Source organism: Epinephelus fuscoguttatus, linkage group LG18 (assembly GCF_011397635.1).
Source record: "Epinephelus fuscoguttatus linkage group LG18, E.fuscoguttatus.final_Chr_v1".
Classification (NCBI taxonomy): domain Eukaryota; kingdom Metazoa; phylum Chordata; class Actinopteri; order Perciformes; family Serranidae; genus Epinephelus; species Epinephelus fuscoguttatus.
The window spans coordinates 41,005,099-41,021,987 of record NC_064769.1 but is presented as its reverse complement, the minus strand read 5'-3'; the positions used below and the strand labels follow the sequence as shown (position 1 = coordinate 41,021,987).

General features: G+C 47.4%; 1 protein-coding gene across 2 annotated transcripts; it reads right to left on the bottom strand.

Annotated features, from left to right (window-relative positions):
- Positions 1 to 177: 177 nt before the first annotated feature.
- rnf224 (ring finger protein 224) lies at positions 178 to 16,266 on the bottom strand. 2 transcript variants are annotated; one of them, XM_049604911.1, is made up of 3 exons: positions 15,963 to 16,266; positions 8,967 to 9,230; positions 178 to 513 (listed from the first exon to the last, which is right to left on the bottom strand). In XM_049604911.1, the coding sequence occupies exons 2-3, from the start codon at positions 9,222 to 9,224 to the stop codon at positions 178 to 180; spliced, it is 594 nt and encodes a 197-aa protein (XP_049460868.1). In that variant the 5' UTR covers positions 9,225 to 9,230; positions 15,963 to 16,266. The 2 variants fall into 2 exon arrangements, with proteins under 2 accessions (XP_049460868.1, XP_049460867.1); XM_049604910.1 differs by lacking the exon at positions 15,963 to 16,266 and having other exon boundaries at positions 8,967 to 9,282.
- Between the last annotated feature and the right edge of the window lie 623 nt (positions 16,267 to 16,889).

Here is a 16,889-nt window from a genome sequence, read left to right as displayed (position 1 = left end):
ACCTGTTTACCATTTACTAACGTTTGTCGCCTCCTGTGGTTATAAATGAACACACTCACGTTGGTGGGACGGTTAGAAACGACAAGTGACGCTCAGAAACATGTTCATGTTTATTTAAATCTCACAGAGCAGAAAACACAAACAGACAACTGATGTCAGCGCTCTCATTGGTCCGTCCTAGCCCCGCCCTGGGCAGCAGAACCAGCAGCACAGCCAGTAGGACGGTGGCGGGCAGCAGCTGCCATAGCTGTGAAAGCGTGGCTCAGCCAGACCTCCGTGTGACCAGCTGTCATCAGTCACCTCCTTCCCCAGCCACAGTTTACCATCTGGGGTGGCGTCCACAGCTGGCGCCCCCTGCCTGCGGCCGGAGCTCCAAGAGGACAGGGAGCAGGAGGAGGTGCAGGTCTGCTGGGCCTTCACTCCCAGGAAGGACGCCAAGTCCAGGTCCAGACCTGCTGCTCCTCCTCGGGGCCGTGGCGTGTTTTGTCGACACTGGGGACATGGGATCCACACCTGGAGGAGAGATGGGGGACAGTCAGTCACATCTCACATCTCTTGGACTCATGGGAGTTGTAGTTGGTCGACAGGAAGTTAGTTATTTATTCTCCCTTTGATTCAAACAAAGACAACTGTGTCAAACGTCCCTGTCCTCACACTGTGTCCTCTGTGATGTCATAGACAGATGGTCGGGACATTGGAAATGATGTGACTCAAAATACCAATATTTTACTTTTTATTATTAAAAGACACAGTTCTTATATTTTATCCCTCCAGGCGAGTGACAGTCGTCAACAGAGGCATCATGTCCGTCCCTAACCTGTCTGTCCGTCTGTCTCATTCTTGTGAACACAACATCTCTAAAACACCTTCAGGGAATTTTCTTCAGATTTGGCACATACGTTCGCGTGGACTCATGAACTGATCAGAGTTTGGTGGGGAAAGGTCAGAAGTCACTGTGACTTTGATTTTGTCTGAGCTGCATGTTGACAGGAAGTGACCTTATGATGAGACAGTGTATCATCTCTAGTCAACGACTCTCTGTGCTTCTGATCTGTCACGCTGACAGGAAGTGACCGCCGTGAGACGGCATATCATCTCTAGTCAACGACTCTCTGTGCTTCTGATCTGTAACGTTGACAGGAAGTGACCGCCGTGAGACGGCATATCATCTCTAGTCAACGACTCTCTGTGCTTCTGATCTGTAACGTTGACAGGAAGTGACCGCCGTGAGACGGCATATCATCTCTAGTCAACAACTCTCTGTGCTTCTGATCTGTAACGTCGACAGGAAGTGACCACCGTGAGACGGCATATCATCTCTAGTCAACAACTCTCTGTGCTTCTGATCTGTAACGTTGACAGGAAGTGACCGCCGTGAGACGGCATATCATCTCTAGTCAACAACTCTCTGTGCTTCTGATCTGTAACGTCGACAGGAAGTGACCACCGTGAGACGGCATATCATCTCTAGTCAACAACTCTCTGTGCTTCTGATCTGTAACGTTGACAGGAAGTGACCACCGTGAGACGGCGTATCATCTCTAGTCAACAACTTTCTATGCATCTGATCTGTAACGTTGACAGGAAGTGACTGCCATGAGACGGCATATCATCTCTAGTCAATGACTCTCTGTGCTTCTGATCTGTAACGTTGACAGGAAGTGACTGCCATGAGACGGCATATCATCTCTAGTCAATGACTCTCTGTGCTTCTGATCTGTAATGTTGACAGGAAGTGACCACCATGAGACGGCGTATCATCTTTAGTCAACAACTTTCTATGCTTCTGATCTGTAATGTTGACAGGAAGTGACCACCATGAGACGGCGTATCATCTCTAGTCAACGACTCTCTGTGCTTCTGATCTGTAACGTTGACAGGAAGTGACCACCATGAGACGGCGTATCATCTCTAGTCAACAACTTTCTATGCATCTGATCTGTAACGTTGACAGGAAGTGACCGCCATGAGACGGCATATCATCTCTAGTCAATGACTCTCTGTGCTTCTGATCTGTAACGTTGACAGGAAGTGACCGCCATGAGACGGCGTATCATCTCTAGTCAACGACTCTCTGTGCTTCTGATCTGTAACGTTGACAGGAAGTGACCGCCATGAGACGGCATATCATCTCTAGTCAATGACTCTCTGTGCTTCTGATCTGTAATGTTGACAGGAAGTGACCACCATGAGACGGCGTATCATCTTTAGTCAACAACTTTCTATGCTTCTGATCTGTAATGTTGACAGGAAGTGACCGCCATGAGACGGCGTATCATCTCTAGTCAATGACTCTCTGTGCTTCTGATCGTTGACAGGAAGTGACCACCATGAGACGGCGTATCATCTCTAGTCAATGACTCTCTGTGCTTCTGATCTGTAACGTCGACAGGAAGTGACCACCATGAGACGGCGTATCATCTCTAGTCAACAACTCTCTGTACTTCTGAATAGAATAGAATAGAATAGAATAGAATAGAATAGAATAGAATAGAATAGAGTTTTATTGCCATTTGCACAAGTACATCACAGTACAGGTACACTGGAATTCTTGTGCGTTTCTCCAAGCACCAGTTAAAAACAAAAGACACAAAGGTCAATAAAGAAAACAAAGTAAATCACACAACAAACAAGTACCAAAAGCAAATAAATAATAGTAATAATACAGTGAATAAATAAAAGGAAAGCTCTGCGCTTTCCTCCGGCACCGCTGTGTGTATATTGTTTCCATAGAAGGGAGACCGCAGCCAATAATCCTCTCTGCAGCTCTGATGACCCGTTGCATGGACTTCCTCTCAGCCAGGCTGGTGTTACCGTACCACACTGTGATGGCGGAGGTGAGGATGCTCTCCACAAGTCCTCTGTATGCTTGGGTGAGGGGCTAGCGTCTAAGTCCGGCTTTCTTTAGCACCCTGATGAAGTGCAGCCTCTGCTGAGCTTTTCTCACTGTGGTTACAGTGTGTTTGGCCCAGCTGAGGCTCTCTGTGATGTGCAGGCCTAAGAACTTGTAGCTGTCAGTTCGCTCCACCACGGTTCCTTGATGGTGAGAGGCTGCAGAGGGGGGGCTCATCTCCTGAAGTCTATGATGAGTTCTTTTGTTTTGTCGACGTTGAGTACAAGATTGTTGTCCTCCCCGTAGACAGTGATGTTGTGAACCAGGTCTCTGTATGATGACTCGTCCCCCCGTCTGATGAGGCCAAGGATGTTCGTGTCTTCTGCATACTTAATAATAGTGTTGTTGTCCTGAGTGGAGGCACAGTCATGTGTATAGTGAGAAGAGTTTAGGGCTGAGACAGCAGCCCTGGGGGGTTCCTGTGCTCACTGTGAGCGCTGCAGAGACCTTTTTCCCATCCTCACCACCTGTAGTCTGTCTGTGAGGAAGTCCAGGATCCAGTTGCAGGTGGGTGTTGGTATTCCTAGGTCTGCTAGCTTCACCGTGAGCTTCATCGGCCTGATCGTGTTCAAGGCGGAGATGTTATCCAGTAATAGGAGCTGTGAATATGTCTTGGCACCTTCCAGATGTTGCAGGATGTTGTGAAATGCCAGGGCCATTGCGTCCTCTACTGATCTGTTTGAGCAGTAGGCAAACTGAAGAGGGTCCGTTGTGTTTGGAACCACAGAGTTGATGTGTTGTAAGAACAGCTTCTCCAGACACTTCATGGTGACAGATGTGAGTGCCACAAGTCTGAAGTCATTCATTATAGAAATGTTCGCTTTTTTGGGAACAGGCACAATAACAGAGGATTTAAAGATGCGGGGAACTGTTTCCTGTGAGAGAGATGAATTAAAAATGTCTGTGTATACCTCTGCCAGCTGTTCTGCACATACCCTCAGAACCCTCGGTGCCACCCGGTCTGGCCCCAGAGCTTTGCGGGGGTTTACCTGCCTCAGAGCCCTGAGCACCTGGGAGTGTGTCACCTGGAGTGGGGTCTCCTCTGGGTTGCACATGCTCCTTGTGTTGTTTTCCCTGTAGCAGCTTTCAAGTCTTTGGGTCTATGTTCTCTTGGCAGCCTTGATGGTTCTCTGGAGCTCATATCGAGCCTGCCTGTACTGCCCGATATCTCCTGACTTGAAGGCTGCACACTGGTTCCTGATCTTATTGCATTTATCCGTGTTGAACAAGGGTTTCTGGTTGGGATATACACGGATAGTCCGGGAGGGGATGCATATGGAGGTGCACCAGTCAATATAACTGCTCAGTGTCTGCATACTCATGAATATTGTCCGTGGCCTCCTTAAAAATGCTCATGTCTGTAGCATCCAGGCAGCCTTGCAGTTCTGCCAGTGCATCATCCGTCCACATATTTACAGTCCTGACTTTGACTGGGTCTGCTTTGAGTCTCTTGGTGTAGGTGGGCTGTAGCAGGATGACAAGGTGATCACTTTTCCCAAAATGTGGCTTGGAAACAGCAGTATAAGCATTTCTGATGTTGCTGTAACATTTATGTTATGGATGTTGTTTCCCTGGTGCGGAGCTTGATAAACTGATGGTATTTGGGGATACTTTTCCGAAGATCACAATGGTTAAAGTCTCCTACAGCAACAATAGCAGGGCAGTCATATAGCCGCAGGGCGGACTGGTGGGCGGAGCCATACATCAGCAGGGTGAAGTCTTACAGCCGCAGGGCGGATTCATAGAGTGCCGAAGTCACGCCCCTTCCGGTAGAGCTCATGAAAAGATATGAATGGCAGTGAATAGGGAGAGCAATATTATCTTTTGTTCCCATTTGAGTTGCGACATGAAATCTAAATATGTTGTTAATGAATTTAAAACATAAATTTTAAGGTCAAGAAAGTCATACTTTGTGGTAAAACTGTTGAGATATAAGCTTTTTAATTAGAAAGACTCAAGAGTACACAGGAGGAGGTCGCGTATGTGACGTCATAGCTTTTGCTCACTTCCTGCAGCTTGGCCTCCCCGCTGAAATTCCACTGTTTTATGATTAATCAATTTACGATTGAAGATGTCTGTGTGTTTTGTGCCAGGTTGCAGTCACTCCAAGCTGCAGGAAGTGAGCGAAAGCTATGGCGTCACATACGCGACCTCCTCCTGTGTAGTTTTTCTAATTACATTTTTTTTTTCAAAAGCTTATATCTCAACAGTTTTACCACAAAGTATGACTTTCTTGACCTTAAAATTTATGTTTTAAATTCATTAACGACATATTTGGATTTCATGTCACAACTCAAACAGGACCAAAAGATAACATTTCTGTCCTCATTCACTGCCATTCATATTTTGTCCGATCTAAGGTCCCATGAGCTTCACCGGAAGGTGTGTGACTTCAGCACTCTATACAGCAGCAAGGCAGTCATACAGCAGCAGGGCGGAGACATATAGCTGTAGGGCGGGCTGATGGGCGGAGCCATACATCAGCAGGGTGAAGTCATACAACCGCAGGGCGGGGCTTGTAGTTTTTGTTATGTATGTTAAATCTGTGCATCGTAATTTATGATGTTTTCTTTTCTTCATGTTGACCTCTGTACAGATGTCAGAGCAACTGAGTTTCTATTGTGGACTTTGAACTTTGTTTCTGGCCCGACACATGGTTTTACTCCTGGTCTGTCTGTTCACTTCATTAACTGCCAGCACTTCATTAAACCATCAGCACTTCATTTGTTTAACTACCAGCACTTCATTAAACTACCAGCACTTAATTTGTTAAACTACCAGCACTTCATTAAACCATCAGCACTTCATTAAACTATCAGCACTTCATTTGTTTAACTACCAGCACTTCATTAAACTATCAGCACTTCATTTGTTTAACTACCAGCACTTCATTAAACCATCAGCACTTCATTTGTTTAACTACCAGCACTTCATTAAACTATCAGCACTTCATTTAACTACCAGCACTTCATTAAACTATCAGCACTTCATTTAACTATCAGCACTTCATTAAACTATCAGCACTTCATTTAACTATCAGCACTTCATTAAACTATCAGCACTTCATTTGTTTAACTACCAGCACTTCATTAAACTATCAGCACTTCATTTGTTTAACTACCAGCACTTCATTAAACTATCAGCACTTCATTTGTTTAACTACCAGCACTTCATTAAACTATCAGCACTTCATTTAACTATCAGCACTTCATTAAACTATCAGCACTTAATTAAACTATCAGCACTTCGTTAAACTATCAGCACTTCGTTAAGCTATCAGCACTTCGTTAAACTACCAGCACTTCATTAAACTATCAGCACTTCGTTAAACTACCAGCACTTCATTAAACTATCAGCACTTAATTTGTTAAACTATCAGCACTTCATTAAACTATCAGCACTTAATTAAACTATCAGCACTTCGTTAAACTATCAGCACTTCGTTAAGCTATCAGCACTTCGTTAAACTACCAGCACTTCATTAAACTATCAGCACTTAATTTGTTAAACTACCAGCACTTCATTAAACTATCAGCACTTCATTTGTTAAACTACCAGCACTTCATTAAACTATCAGCACTTCGTTAAGCTATCAGCACTTCGTTAAACTACCAGCACTTCGTTAAGCTATCAGCACTTCGTTAAACTACCAGCACTTCGTTAAACTGTCAGCACTCAGTTTAAACTACCAGCACTTCATTAAACTACCAGCACTTTGTTAAACTACCAGCACTTTGTTAAAGCAGCGAGGGCTTCTGAATCTATGAATCCGTCACCCTCCTGCTTTGTCACTGATAACTGATGACTCTTTAAGTTAAACTGAGAAAATTCGATCTGCTGTTTTACTTCCTGTCTATGATCTGTCTGTGGTTCCTCCTTGTCCTTCAGTCCTCATTAAGTTTGTCCATCAGTCAAATAAAAGACATAGGGCTCTAGTTTCCCTGCACTGCGCAGGGTGGCGAACCCCGCGCAGAGCTAGTTTCGAGCAGCACAACCCGAGGCGCGCTCAGTTTGGTAGTTTGGCAGACTGAGGTGCGCTGAGATGGGTGTGGCGGCGCAGCAGGGGGAGGTGTCGACAGATGCAGCTTGGCGCAGTGACAGTTTCGTGCCAAAAGGCTTCGCCGAAGGTGCGCTAAAAGCTCGCCAGCTGAAACCAGGTCTACTGTCAGCGCAGGCGGAGCACAGCCGGTGTAAGCCAAAGTTTGGCTGACCGGCGGACAGTGCGCACACGTCACCAAAACCTTACAGGCAGGTTTCCAGAATATCAGGCACATTAACGATGCAATAAATACCCAAAAAAACACTATTCAATGCAACTATCTGCAATCAGCACATAAATGTATCTCTACATCGACTGTCCTGTCACATCTGATGTCAGATCAAAGGGGATTGGCACTGTTTGGCACATTTGGCACGCGTAATGGAAACCTAACCTGATTTGGTTAACACAGCTGCAAACTTCGCGTGGCGCATTTAAGGGCGAGGAGGGGGGCTCATTTGATTGGTGTGATGTGTGTAAAACCCACTCCACACCTTCTGTCCTCCCTCTGTCTGACTTGCGCAGGTAGGAGGGATGGAGGTGGGAAAGAGGAGTAGCTGCACCAGCGCGCACAGTGTGCCAAACTTGCAAAATCCGCCTGGCCACACCCAGTTGGCAAAGCGCAGGTGCGCTGCGCCTCCGCCTCGCCCGGTCTGCGAAACTAGAGCCCATAGTCTCACATACTAAACAGTCTACCTGTCCCCAGGACGGCCGTCCCACATGCCTGTCCCCAGTAAGTGTTCGGTACTATAGGTCCTATTGTGTCACTCATCCTAACAGTATCAAGCTAACGGTTTGGTTCTGCGGCCGTACATCCCGTCATTAAAAAGCCAAAACCTTGATGTAACTATTTTAAAACAAATGCAATGTATTTCTAAGCTGCTGTTTTTATCAGAAGTCAGGGAGAAGATTGTCTTTCCTCACCTACTGTCCTTTACATAATGGCAAACATGGAAACATGTCTGTTAGGCTTCTGGACTCGTCACAGAGTCAGCTCTCCTCTAACTACCCAGTGATCCCTCGACTCTGGTGAATGTGTTAACTCTAGTAGACCTCAGCTCAGCTGTGATACAGTCGCCCTCTCTGTTCTCCTGAGCCATCTCAAGCGCCAGGTCGGTATCCAGGGTTGCAGCTACCTTACATAAATCTTTCCTTGTCAAATCTGGACATGTTTCCATCCTCTGCTCCCACCACCTGTGGTGTACCTCAAGACTCCACCCTGGGACCCCTCCTGTTGGTCTTCACTTGCTCCCTTCAGGCTTCATCTTCCAGTGATACGATATCTCCTGCTGTTCTTATGACAATAATACTCAGCTTTACCTCCCGTTAGAACCAGGTGGCAAGAGCAATGACACAGTCAGGTCTGTCCTCCACTGCCTCCATCATGTGAAATATTGGAGGCAATAAACTGTCTCCTGCTAAATGACAGTAAGACAGAAGCGGTCTTATTTGGTACAGCGAACGACCTGGGGCCCCTGGCACCTAACCTTCATGTCCAGATGTCCTCTGTGATTCAGCTTTAAATTTGACAAACAAATGAACTCTGTAGTGAGAGGTTGATTTTTCTAGCTTAGAGACTGACACTGATCCTATGAGTTCAGGACCTGAACACCGTCATGAGTGTGTTCAGATCACTGTGATGTTCTGCATGTGGGTATAAACCAGTCCTCCTGATCTCACCTGCAGCTGGTACAGAACGCCGCTGCTCAACCTCATCACACCTGTTCTGGTGTCCCTGCGCTGGTTACCAGTCAGGTATTGTTCTCTCTGAGTTTAAAGCCTGACAGGTCCTGGTACCCAAACACATCACTGAGCTCCTGTCACAGGTGACACCAAAGGGCAGAGTGAAACCCTTCACACAACAACAAACATGGTGGCGGTGGCAGAGGTCGTAATATTCTACCATTAAACTGGACTTAAACTTTCGTTATATGTGCTATCAGTAGGGGGAGGGACTAATGAGCTTTTGTCGGGGGGTGGTCAGGTAATCCTCTGCACTGATTCCAGGTGAGTGTTGATGATGTCATCAGTCACCTGTTCATTAATGACCGTGTCCAGTCTCTTCAGACATGCCTGGCAGAAGGCGTGGCCACAATGCAGTCGCCGCGGCAACCGCGTCACCAGGTCATAACTGCCGAAGCACACAATGCACACCAGGTCCTGCCTCCGCGGTGACATCATCGTCTCTACGGCAACAGCGGGAGGAGGAGGGGGGAGGGGCTGACAGGTCACCTCCTCTTCTTCTTCTTCTTCTTCTTCGCCTTCTTCTTCTACTTTTCTGTCGTCAGCCATTTTGTTCTGAGAAAAAAAATTCATCAGAGGAACATTTAAGACCTCAATTCAACGGGGACTAGACTGACACCAGGCTGACACCAGGCTGAGACCAGACTGACACCAGACTGACACCAGACTGAGACCAGACTGAGACCAGACTGACACCAGACTGGCACCAGACTGACACCAGACTGAGAAAAGACTACGACCAGACTGAGACCAGGCTGACACCAGGCTGAGAAAAGACTAGGACTAGACTGACACCAGACTGGCACCAGACTGAAACCAGACTGACACCAGACTGGCACCAGACTGACACCAGACTGAGAAAAGACTACGACCAGACTGAAACCAGACTGGCACCAGACTGACACCAGACTGACACCAGGCTGAGAAAAGACTAGGACCAGACTGAAACCAGACTGACACCAGACTGAAACCAGACTGACACCAGACTGGCACCAGACTGACACCAGACTGAGAAAAGACTACGACCAGACTGACACCAGACTGACACCAGACTGAAACCAGACTGACACCAGACTGGCACCAGACTGACACCAGACTGAGAAAAGACTACGACCAGACTGAGACCAGGCTGACACCAGGCTGAGAAAAGACTAGGACCAGACTGAAACCAGACTGACACCAGACTGGCACCAGACTGACACCAGACTGAGAAAAGACTACGACCAGACTGAAACCAGACTGGCACCAGACTGACACCAGACTGACACCAGGCTGAGAAAAGACTAGGACCAGACTGAAACCAGACTGACACCAGACTAGGACCAGGCTGACACCAGACTGGCACCAGACTGACACCAGACTGACACCAGGCTGAGAAAAGACTAGGACCAGACTGAGACCAGGCTGACACCAGACTGAGAAAAGACTAGGACCAGACTGAGACCAGACTGACGCCAGGCTGAGAAAAGACTAGGACCAGACTGAGACCAGACTGACACCAGGCTGAGAAAAGACTAGGACCAGACTGAGACCAGACTGACACCAGGCTGAGAAAAGACTAGGACCAGACTGAGACCAGACTGACACCAGACTGAGACCAGGCTGACACCAGGCTGAGAAAAGACTAGGACCAGACTGACACCAGACTGACACCAGGCTGAGAAAAGACTAGGACCAGACTGAGACCAGACTGACACCAGACTAGGACCAGACTGAGACCAGGCTGACACCAGGCTGAGAAAAGACTAGGACCAGACTGAGACCAGACTGACACCAGACTAGGACCAGACTGAGACCAGACTGACACCAGGCTGAGAAAAGACTAGGACCAGACTGAGACCAGACTGACACCAGGCTGAGAAAAGACTAGGACCAGACTGAGACCAGACTGACACCAGACTGACACCGGGCTGAGAAAAGACTAGGACCAGACTGAGACCAGACTGACACCAGACTGAGACCAGGCTGACACCAGGCTGAGAAAAGACTAGGACCAGACTGACACCAGACTGACACCAGGCTGAGAAAAGACTAGGACCAGACTGAGACCAGACTGACACCAGGCTGAGAAAAGACTAGGACCAGACTGAGACCAGGCTGACACCAGACTAGGACCAGACTGAGACCAGGCTGACACCAGGCTGAGAAAAGACTAGGACCAGACTGGCACCAGACTGACACCGGACTGAGGACCGTAACCCAACCTCCCGGAGGACCCTTGGTATAACTCTCAAACCCATAAGTTAAAACAAATATCGCGAAAATTTGAAAGGAATTGGCGATTAACCAAACTGGAAGAATCTCGTTTAATCTGGACAGACAGTCTCAAAACTTATAAGAGGGGCCTCCGCAATGCCAGAGCAAACTATTACTCAGCATTAATAGAAGACAATAAGAACAACCACAGGTTTCTTTTCAGCACTGTAGCCAGGCTGACTGAGAGTCAGAGCTTTGTATTCCTTTAGCCCTTAGCAGTAATGATTTTATGAGCTTTTTTAATGACAAAATTCTAACTATTAGAGGCAAAATTCATGACCTCCTGCCCTCAGATAGTACCTATCTAACCTCAAACACAGCTGTAAGACCTAATATATATTTAGATTGCTTCTCCCCAATTTCTCTTCAAGAATTGACCGCAGTGATTTCTTCATCTAAATCATCAACGTGTCTCTTAGACCCCATCCCAACCAGGCTACTTAAGGAGGTCTTTCCTTTAGTTAACACTCATATATTAGATATGATCAATATATCCTTATTAACAGGCTATGTACCACAGTCTTTTAAGGTAGCTGTAATTAAACCTCTACTAAAAAAGCCCACCCTGGATCCAGAGGTGTTAGCCAACTATAGACCAATATCTAATCTTCCCTTTATGTCAAAGATCCTTGAGAAAGTAGTCGCAGACCAGCTGTGTGATTTTCTCCAGGATAATAATTTATTTGAGGAATTTCAGTCAGGATTTAGAGTGCATCATAGCACTGAGACAGCTCTAGTTAAAATTACAAATGACCTTCTCATTGCTTCAGACAAAGGACTTGTCTCTGTACTTGTTTTATTAGATCTTAGTGCAGCGTTTGACACAATTGACCATCAAATTCTACTGCAGAGACTGGATCACTTAATTGGCCTAAAAGGTTCTGCACTGAGCTGGTTTAAATCTTATTTATCTGATCGTTTTCAGTTTGTTCACGTTCATAATGAATTATCCTCACGTACTAAAGTTTGTTTTGGAGTTCCGCAAGGTTCTGTGCTCGGACCAATCCTTTTTACTCTATATATGCTTCCTTTAGGTAACATCATTAGAAATCACTCTATAAATTTCCATTGTTATGCAGATGATACTCAGTTGTATTTATCGATGAAGCCAGAAGAAAGTAATCAATTAACTAAACTTCATAACTGCCTTAAAGACATAAAAACTTGGATGAGCACCAATTTCCTGATGTTAAATTCAGACAAAACTGAAGTTATTGTTCTTGGCCCCAAACAACTCAGAGACTCTTTATCTGATGACATAGTTTCTCTAGATGGCATTGCTCTGGCCTCTAGCACTACCGTAAGAAACCTCGGAGTAATATTTGATCAAGATTTGTCTTTTAATTCTCATTTAAAACAAACCTCACAGACTGCATTTTTTCATCTGCGTAATATTGCGAAAATTAGGCCTATCCTGACCCGAAAAGATGCAGAAAAAATGGTCCACGCTTTTGTTACCTCAAGGCTGGATTACTGTAACTCTCTATTATCAGGTAGCTCTAGTAAGTCCTTAAAAACTCTCCAGCTAATTCAGAATGCAGCAGCACGTGTACTAACAGGAACTGAGAAACGAGATCATATTTCTCCTGTTTTAGCTTCTCTGCACTGGCTCCCTGTAAAATCCAGAATTGAATTTAAAATCCTAGTGTTAACTTATAAAGCTCTAAATGGTCAAGCTCCGTCATATCTTAGAGAGCTCATAGTGCCATATTATCCCACCAGAACACTGCGCTCTGAGAACGCAGGGTTACTCGTGGTCCCTAAAGTCTCCAAAAGTAGATCAGGAGCCAGAGCCTTCAGCTATCAGGCTCCTCTCCTGTGGAATCATCTTCCTGTTACGGTCCGGGAGGCAGACACCGTCTCCACATTTAAGACTAGACTTAAGACTTTCCTCTTTGATAAAGCTTATAGTTAGGGCTGGCTCAGGCTTGCCCTGTACCAGCCCCTAGTTAGGCTGACTTAGGCCTAGTCTGCCGGAGGACCCCCCTATAATACACCGGGCACCTTCTCTCCTTCTCTCTCTCTCCTTCTCTCTCTCTCTCTCTCTCTCTCTCTCTCTCTCTCTCTCTCGTATCCTATTACTGCATCTTGCTAACTCGGCCATTCTGCATGTCACTAACTCGGCTTCTTCTCCGGAGCCTTTGTGCTCCACTGTCTCTCAGATTAACTCATATCACAGCGGTGCCTGGACAGCGTGACGTGTGTGGTTGTGCTGCTGCCGTGGTCCTGCCAGATGCCTCCTGCTGCTGCTGCTGCCATCATTAGTCATTAGTCATACTTCTACTGTTATTATACACATATGACTATTGTCACACTGTATGCTGTATACTGCCAGATATTAATACATACTTTCAACATATTGTACCGCAGTAGCCAGAACTATAACTATAATATTATTACTTTCTTCCTGAGGTTTCTACCGTTTTTTTTCCCCGTTAAAGGGTTTTTTTGGGGAGTTTTTCCTGATCAGCTGTGAGGGTCATAAGGACAGAGGGATGTCGTATGCTGTAAAGCCCTGTGAGGCAAATTGTGATTTGTGATATTGGGCTTTATAAATAAAATTGAATTGAATTGAAATTGACTGAGACCAGGCTGACACCAGACTGGCACCAAGCTGAGAAAAGACTAGGACCAGACTGAGACCAGGCTGACACCAGGCTGACACCAGACTGACACCAGACTGAGACCAGACTGACACCAGACTGTGACCAGACTGAGACCAGACTGACACCAGACTGAGACCAGACTGAGCCCAGACTGGGACCAGGCTGACACCAGGCTGACACCAGACTGACACCAGACTGACACCAGACTGAGACCAGACTGACACCAGACTGTGACCAGACTGAGACCAGGCTGACACCAGACTGAGACCAGGCTGACACCAGGCTGACACCAGACTGAGACCAGACTGACACCAGACTGTGACCAGACTGAGACCAGGCTGACACCAGGCTGACACCAGACTGACACCAGACTGACACCAGACTGTGACCAGACTGACACCAGACTGAGACCAGACTGAGCCCAGACTGGGACCAGACTGGGACCAGGCTGAGACCAGACTGAGACCAGACTGTGACCAGACTGAGACCAGACTGACACCAGAGTGGGACCAGACTGAGACCAGACTGACACCAGATTGGGACCAGACTGAGACCAGACTGAGACCAGACTGTGACCAGATTGGGACCAGACTGAGCCCAGACTGAGACCAGACTGTGACCAGACTGACACCAGACTGACACCAGGCTGATAAAAGACTAGGACCAGACTGAGATCAGACTGACACCAGAGTGGGACCAGACTGGGACCAGACTGACACCAGAGTGGGACCAGACTGAGACCAGACCGAGCCCAGACTGGGACCAGACTGGGACTAGACTGACACCAGAGTGGGACCAGACTGAGACCAGACTGAGACCAGACTGAGATCAGACTGGGACCAGACTGACACCAGACTGAGACCAGACTGAGATCAGACTGGGACCAGACTGGGACCAGACTGAGACCAGACTGAGATCAGACTGGGACCAGACTGAGACCAGACTGACACCAGAGTGGGGCCAGACTGAGACCAGACTGACACCAGAGTGGGACCAGACTGGGACCAGACTGACACCAGAGTGGGACCAGACTGAGACCAGACTGAGACCAGATTGAGACCAGGCTAACACCAGACTGAGACCAGATTGAGACCAGACTGTGACCAGACTGAGACCAGACTTAGACCCAACTGGGACCAGACTGAGACCAGACTCATACCAGACTGACACCAGGCTGACGCCAGGCTGAGAAAAGACTAGGACCAGACTGACACCAGACTGACACCAGACTGAGACCAGGCTGACACCAGACTGACACCAGGCTGATAAAAGACTAGGACCAGACTGACACCAGACTGAGACCAGGCGGCTAACACCAGACTGACACCAGACTGAGACCAGGCGGCTAACACTAGACTGACACCAGACTGAGACCAGATTGAGACCCGACTGAGACCAGGCTGAGACCAGACTGAGACCAGACTGGGACCAGACTGAGACCAAACTGACACCAGACTGACACCAGTCTGACACCAGACTGACACCAGGCTAACACCAGACTGGGACCAGACTGAGACCAGATTGAGACCCGACTGAGACCAGGCTGAGACCAGACTGAGACCAGACTGGGACCAGACTGGGACCAGACTGAGACCAAACTGACACCAGTCTGACACCAGACTAACACCAGTCTGACACCAGACTGACACCAGGCTAACACCAGACTGACACCAAACTGACACCAGTCTGACACCAGACTAACACCAGTCTGACACCAGACTGACACCAGACTAACACCAGTCTGACACCAGACTGACACCAGGCTAACACCAGACTGACAACAGGCTAACACCAGACTGAGACCAGACTGGGACCAGACTGGGACCAGACTGAGACCAAACTGACACCAGTCTGACACCAGACTAACACCAGTCTGACACCAGACTGACACCAGGCTAACACCAGACTGACACCAGACTAACACCAGACTGACACCAGACTGACACCAGTCTGACACCAGACTGACACCAGGCTAACACCAGACTGACACCAAACTGACACCAGTCTGACACCAGACTAACACCAGTCTGACACCAGACTGACACCAGGCTAACACCAGACTGACAACAGGCTAACACCAGACTGACACCAGGCTAACACCAGACTGACACCAGGCTGACACCAGGCTAACACCAGACTGACACCAGACTGACACCAGTCTGACACCAGACTGACACCAGGCTAACACCAGACTGACACCAAACTGACACCAGTCTGACACCAGACTAACACCAGTCTGACACCAGACTGACACCAGGCTAACACCAGACTGACACCAGGCTAACACCAGACTGACACCAGGCTAACACCAGACTGACACCAGACTGACACCAGGCTAACACCAGACTGACACCAGGCTAACACCAGACTGACACCAGGCTAACACCAGACTGACACCAGACTGTTAAAGGAAACAAGAACTGACCTGGACTTGTCCTGTCTCTTCACATCATTTCCTCCTCTTGTTTGTTGTTATTGTTGTTGTTTACACCTTCTCCCCTGTCGTCTTTTTTTGTTTCATTTCCTCCTGTCTGTCTCTTCTTCTCTTCCTTCAGTTTGTCTTTTCTCCTTCTGTTGTTTTCTCTGTTTGTTGTTTATTCTCTCCTCTTCTGTTCTTCTTTCGTCTATTCTTCTGTGGTTGTCCTGTGTCTCCTTCCTTCTTTTCTGTTTGCTGCTCGTCGTCCTCACAGGGAGACGGACACTGTGACATCATCAATAATTCAGCCTCACTGAACCGACAGCGCACACACACACGCCCGCACGCGCACACACACACACACACACACACACACACACACACTGTGTGTTAGAAATGTTGCTCTAAACTTTTGAACCAACTACGACTTGACAGAGTTGATCAATCAATACCTGATCAATTACTGAACAATACCTGATCAGTAACTGATCAGTAACAACATGTGTCACAGTTTCAGTACTCTGACCTGTAACTTGATCGGCCAATAGAAAGTGGAGCTGCTCTCATGTTTCTATTGGCTGCTGGTGTCGGCCTATCAGGTTACAGCTCAGTGTGGACTGACTGAGGTCACCTAGCAACAGACACACACACACACACACATACACACACTTTTGATCACTGATTGGATCATTGATCATTGGTCTGTGTGTAGTCGTCATTAGAGCCCTGGGTTCTGTCTGTCAGGCTGTTGTCGGGAGGCCCTATTGTCCAGACCGACCCACCGTGACATCACACCAACACCACCAATCAGCTCCTGGTAGGAAAAGTGTGACATCATCAATGTGATGATTTCTGTCGTCGTTTTCAGACGTGACGTATAAAGTTTATTTTTAGTAACATCTGGAGGGAAAGTCTTCACATCACGTATGTTAAATC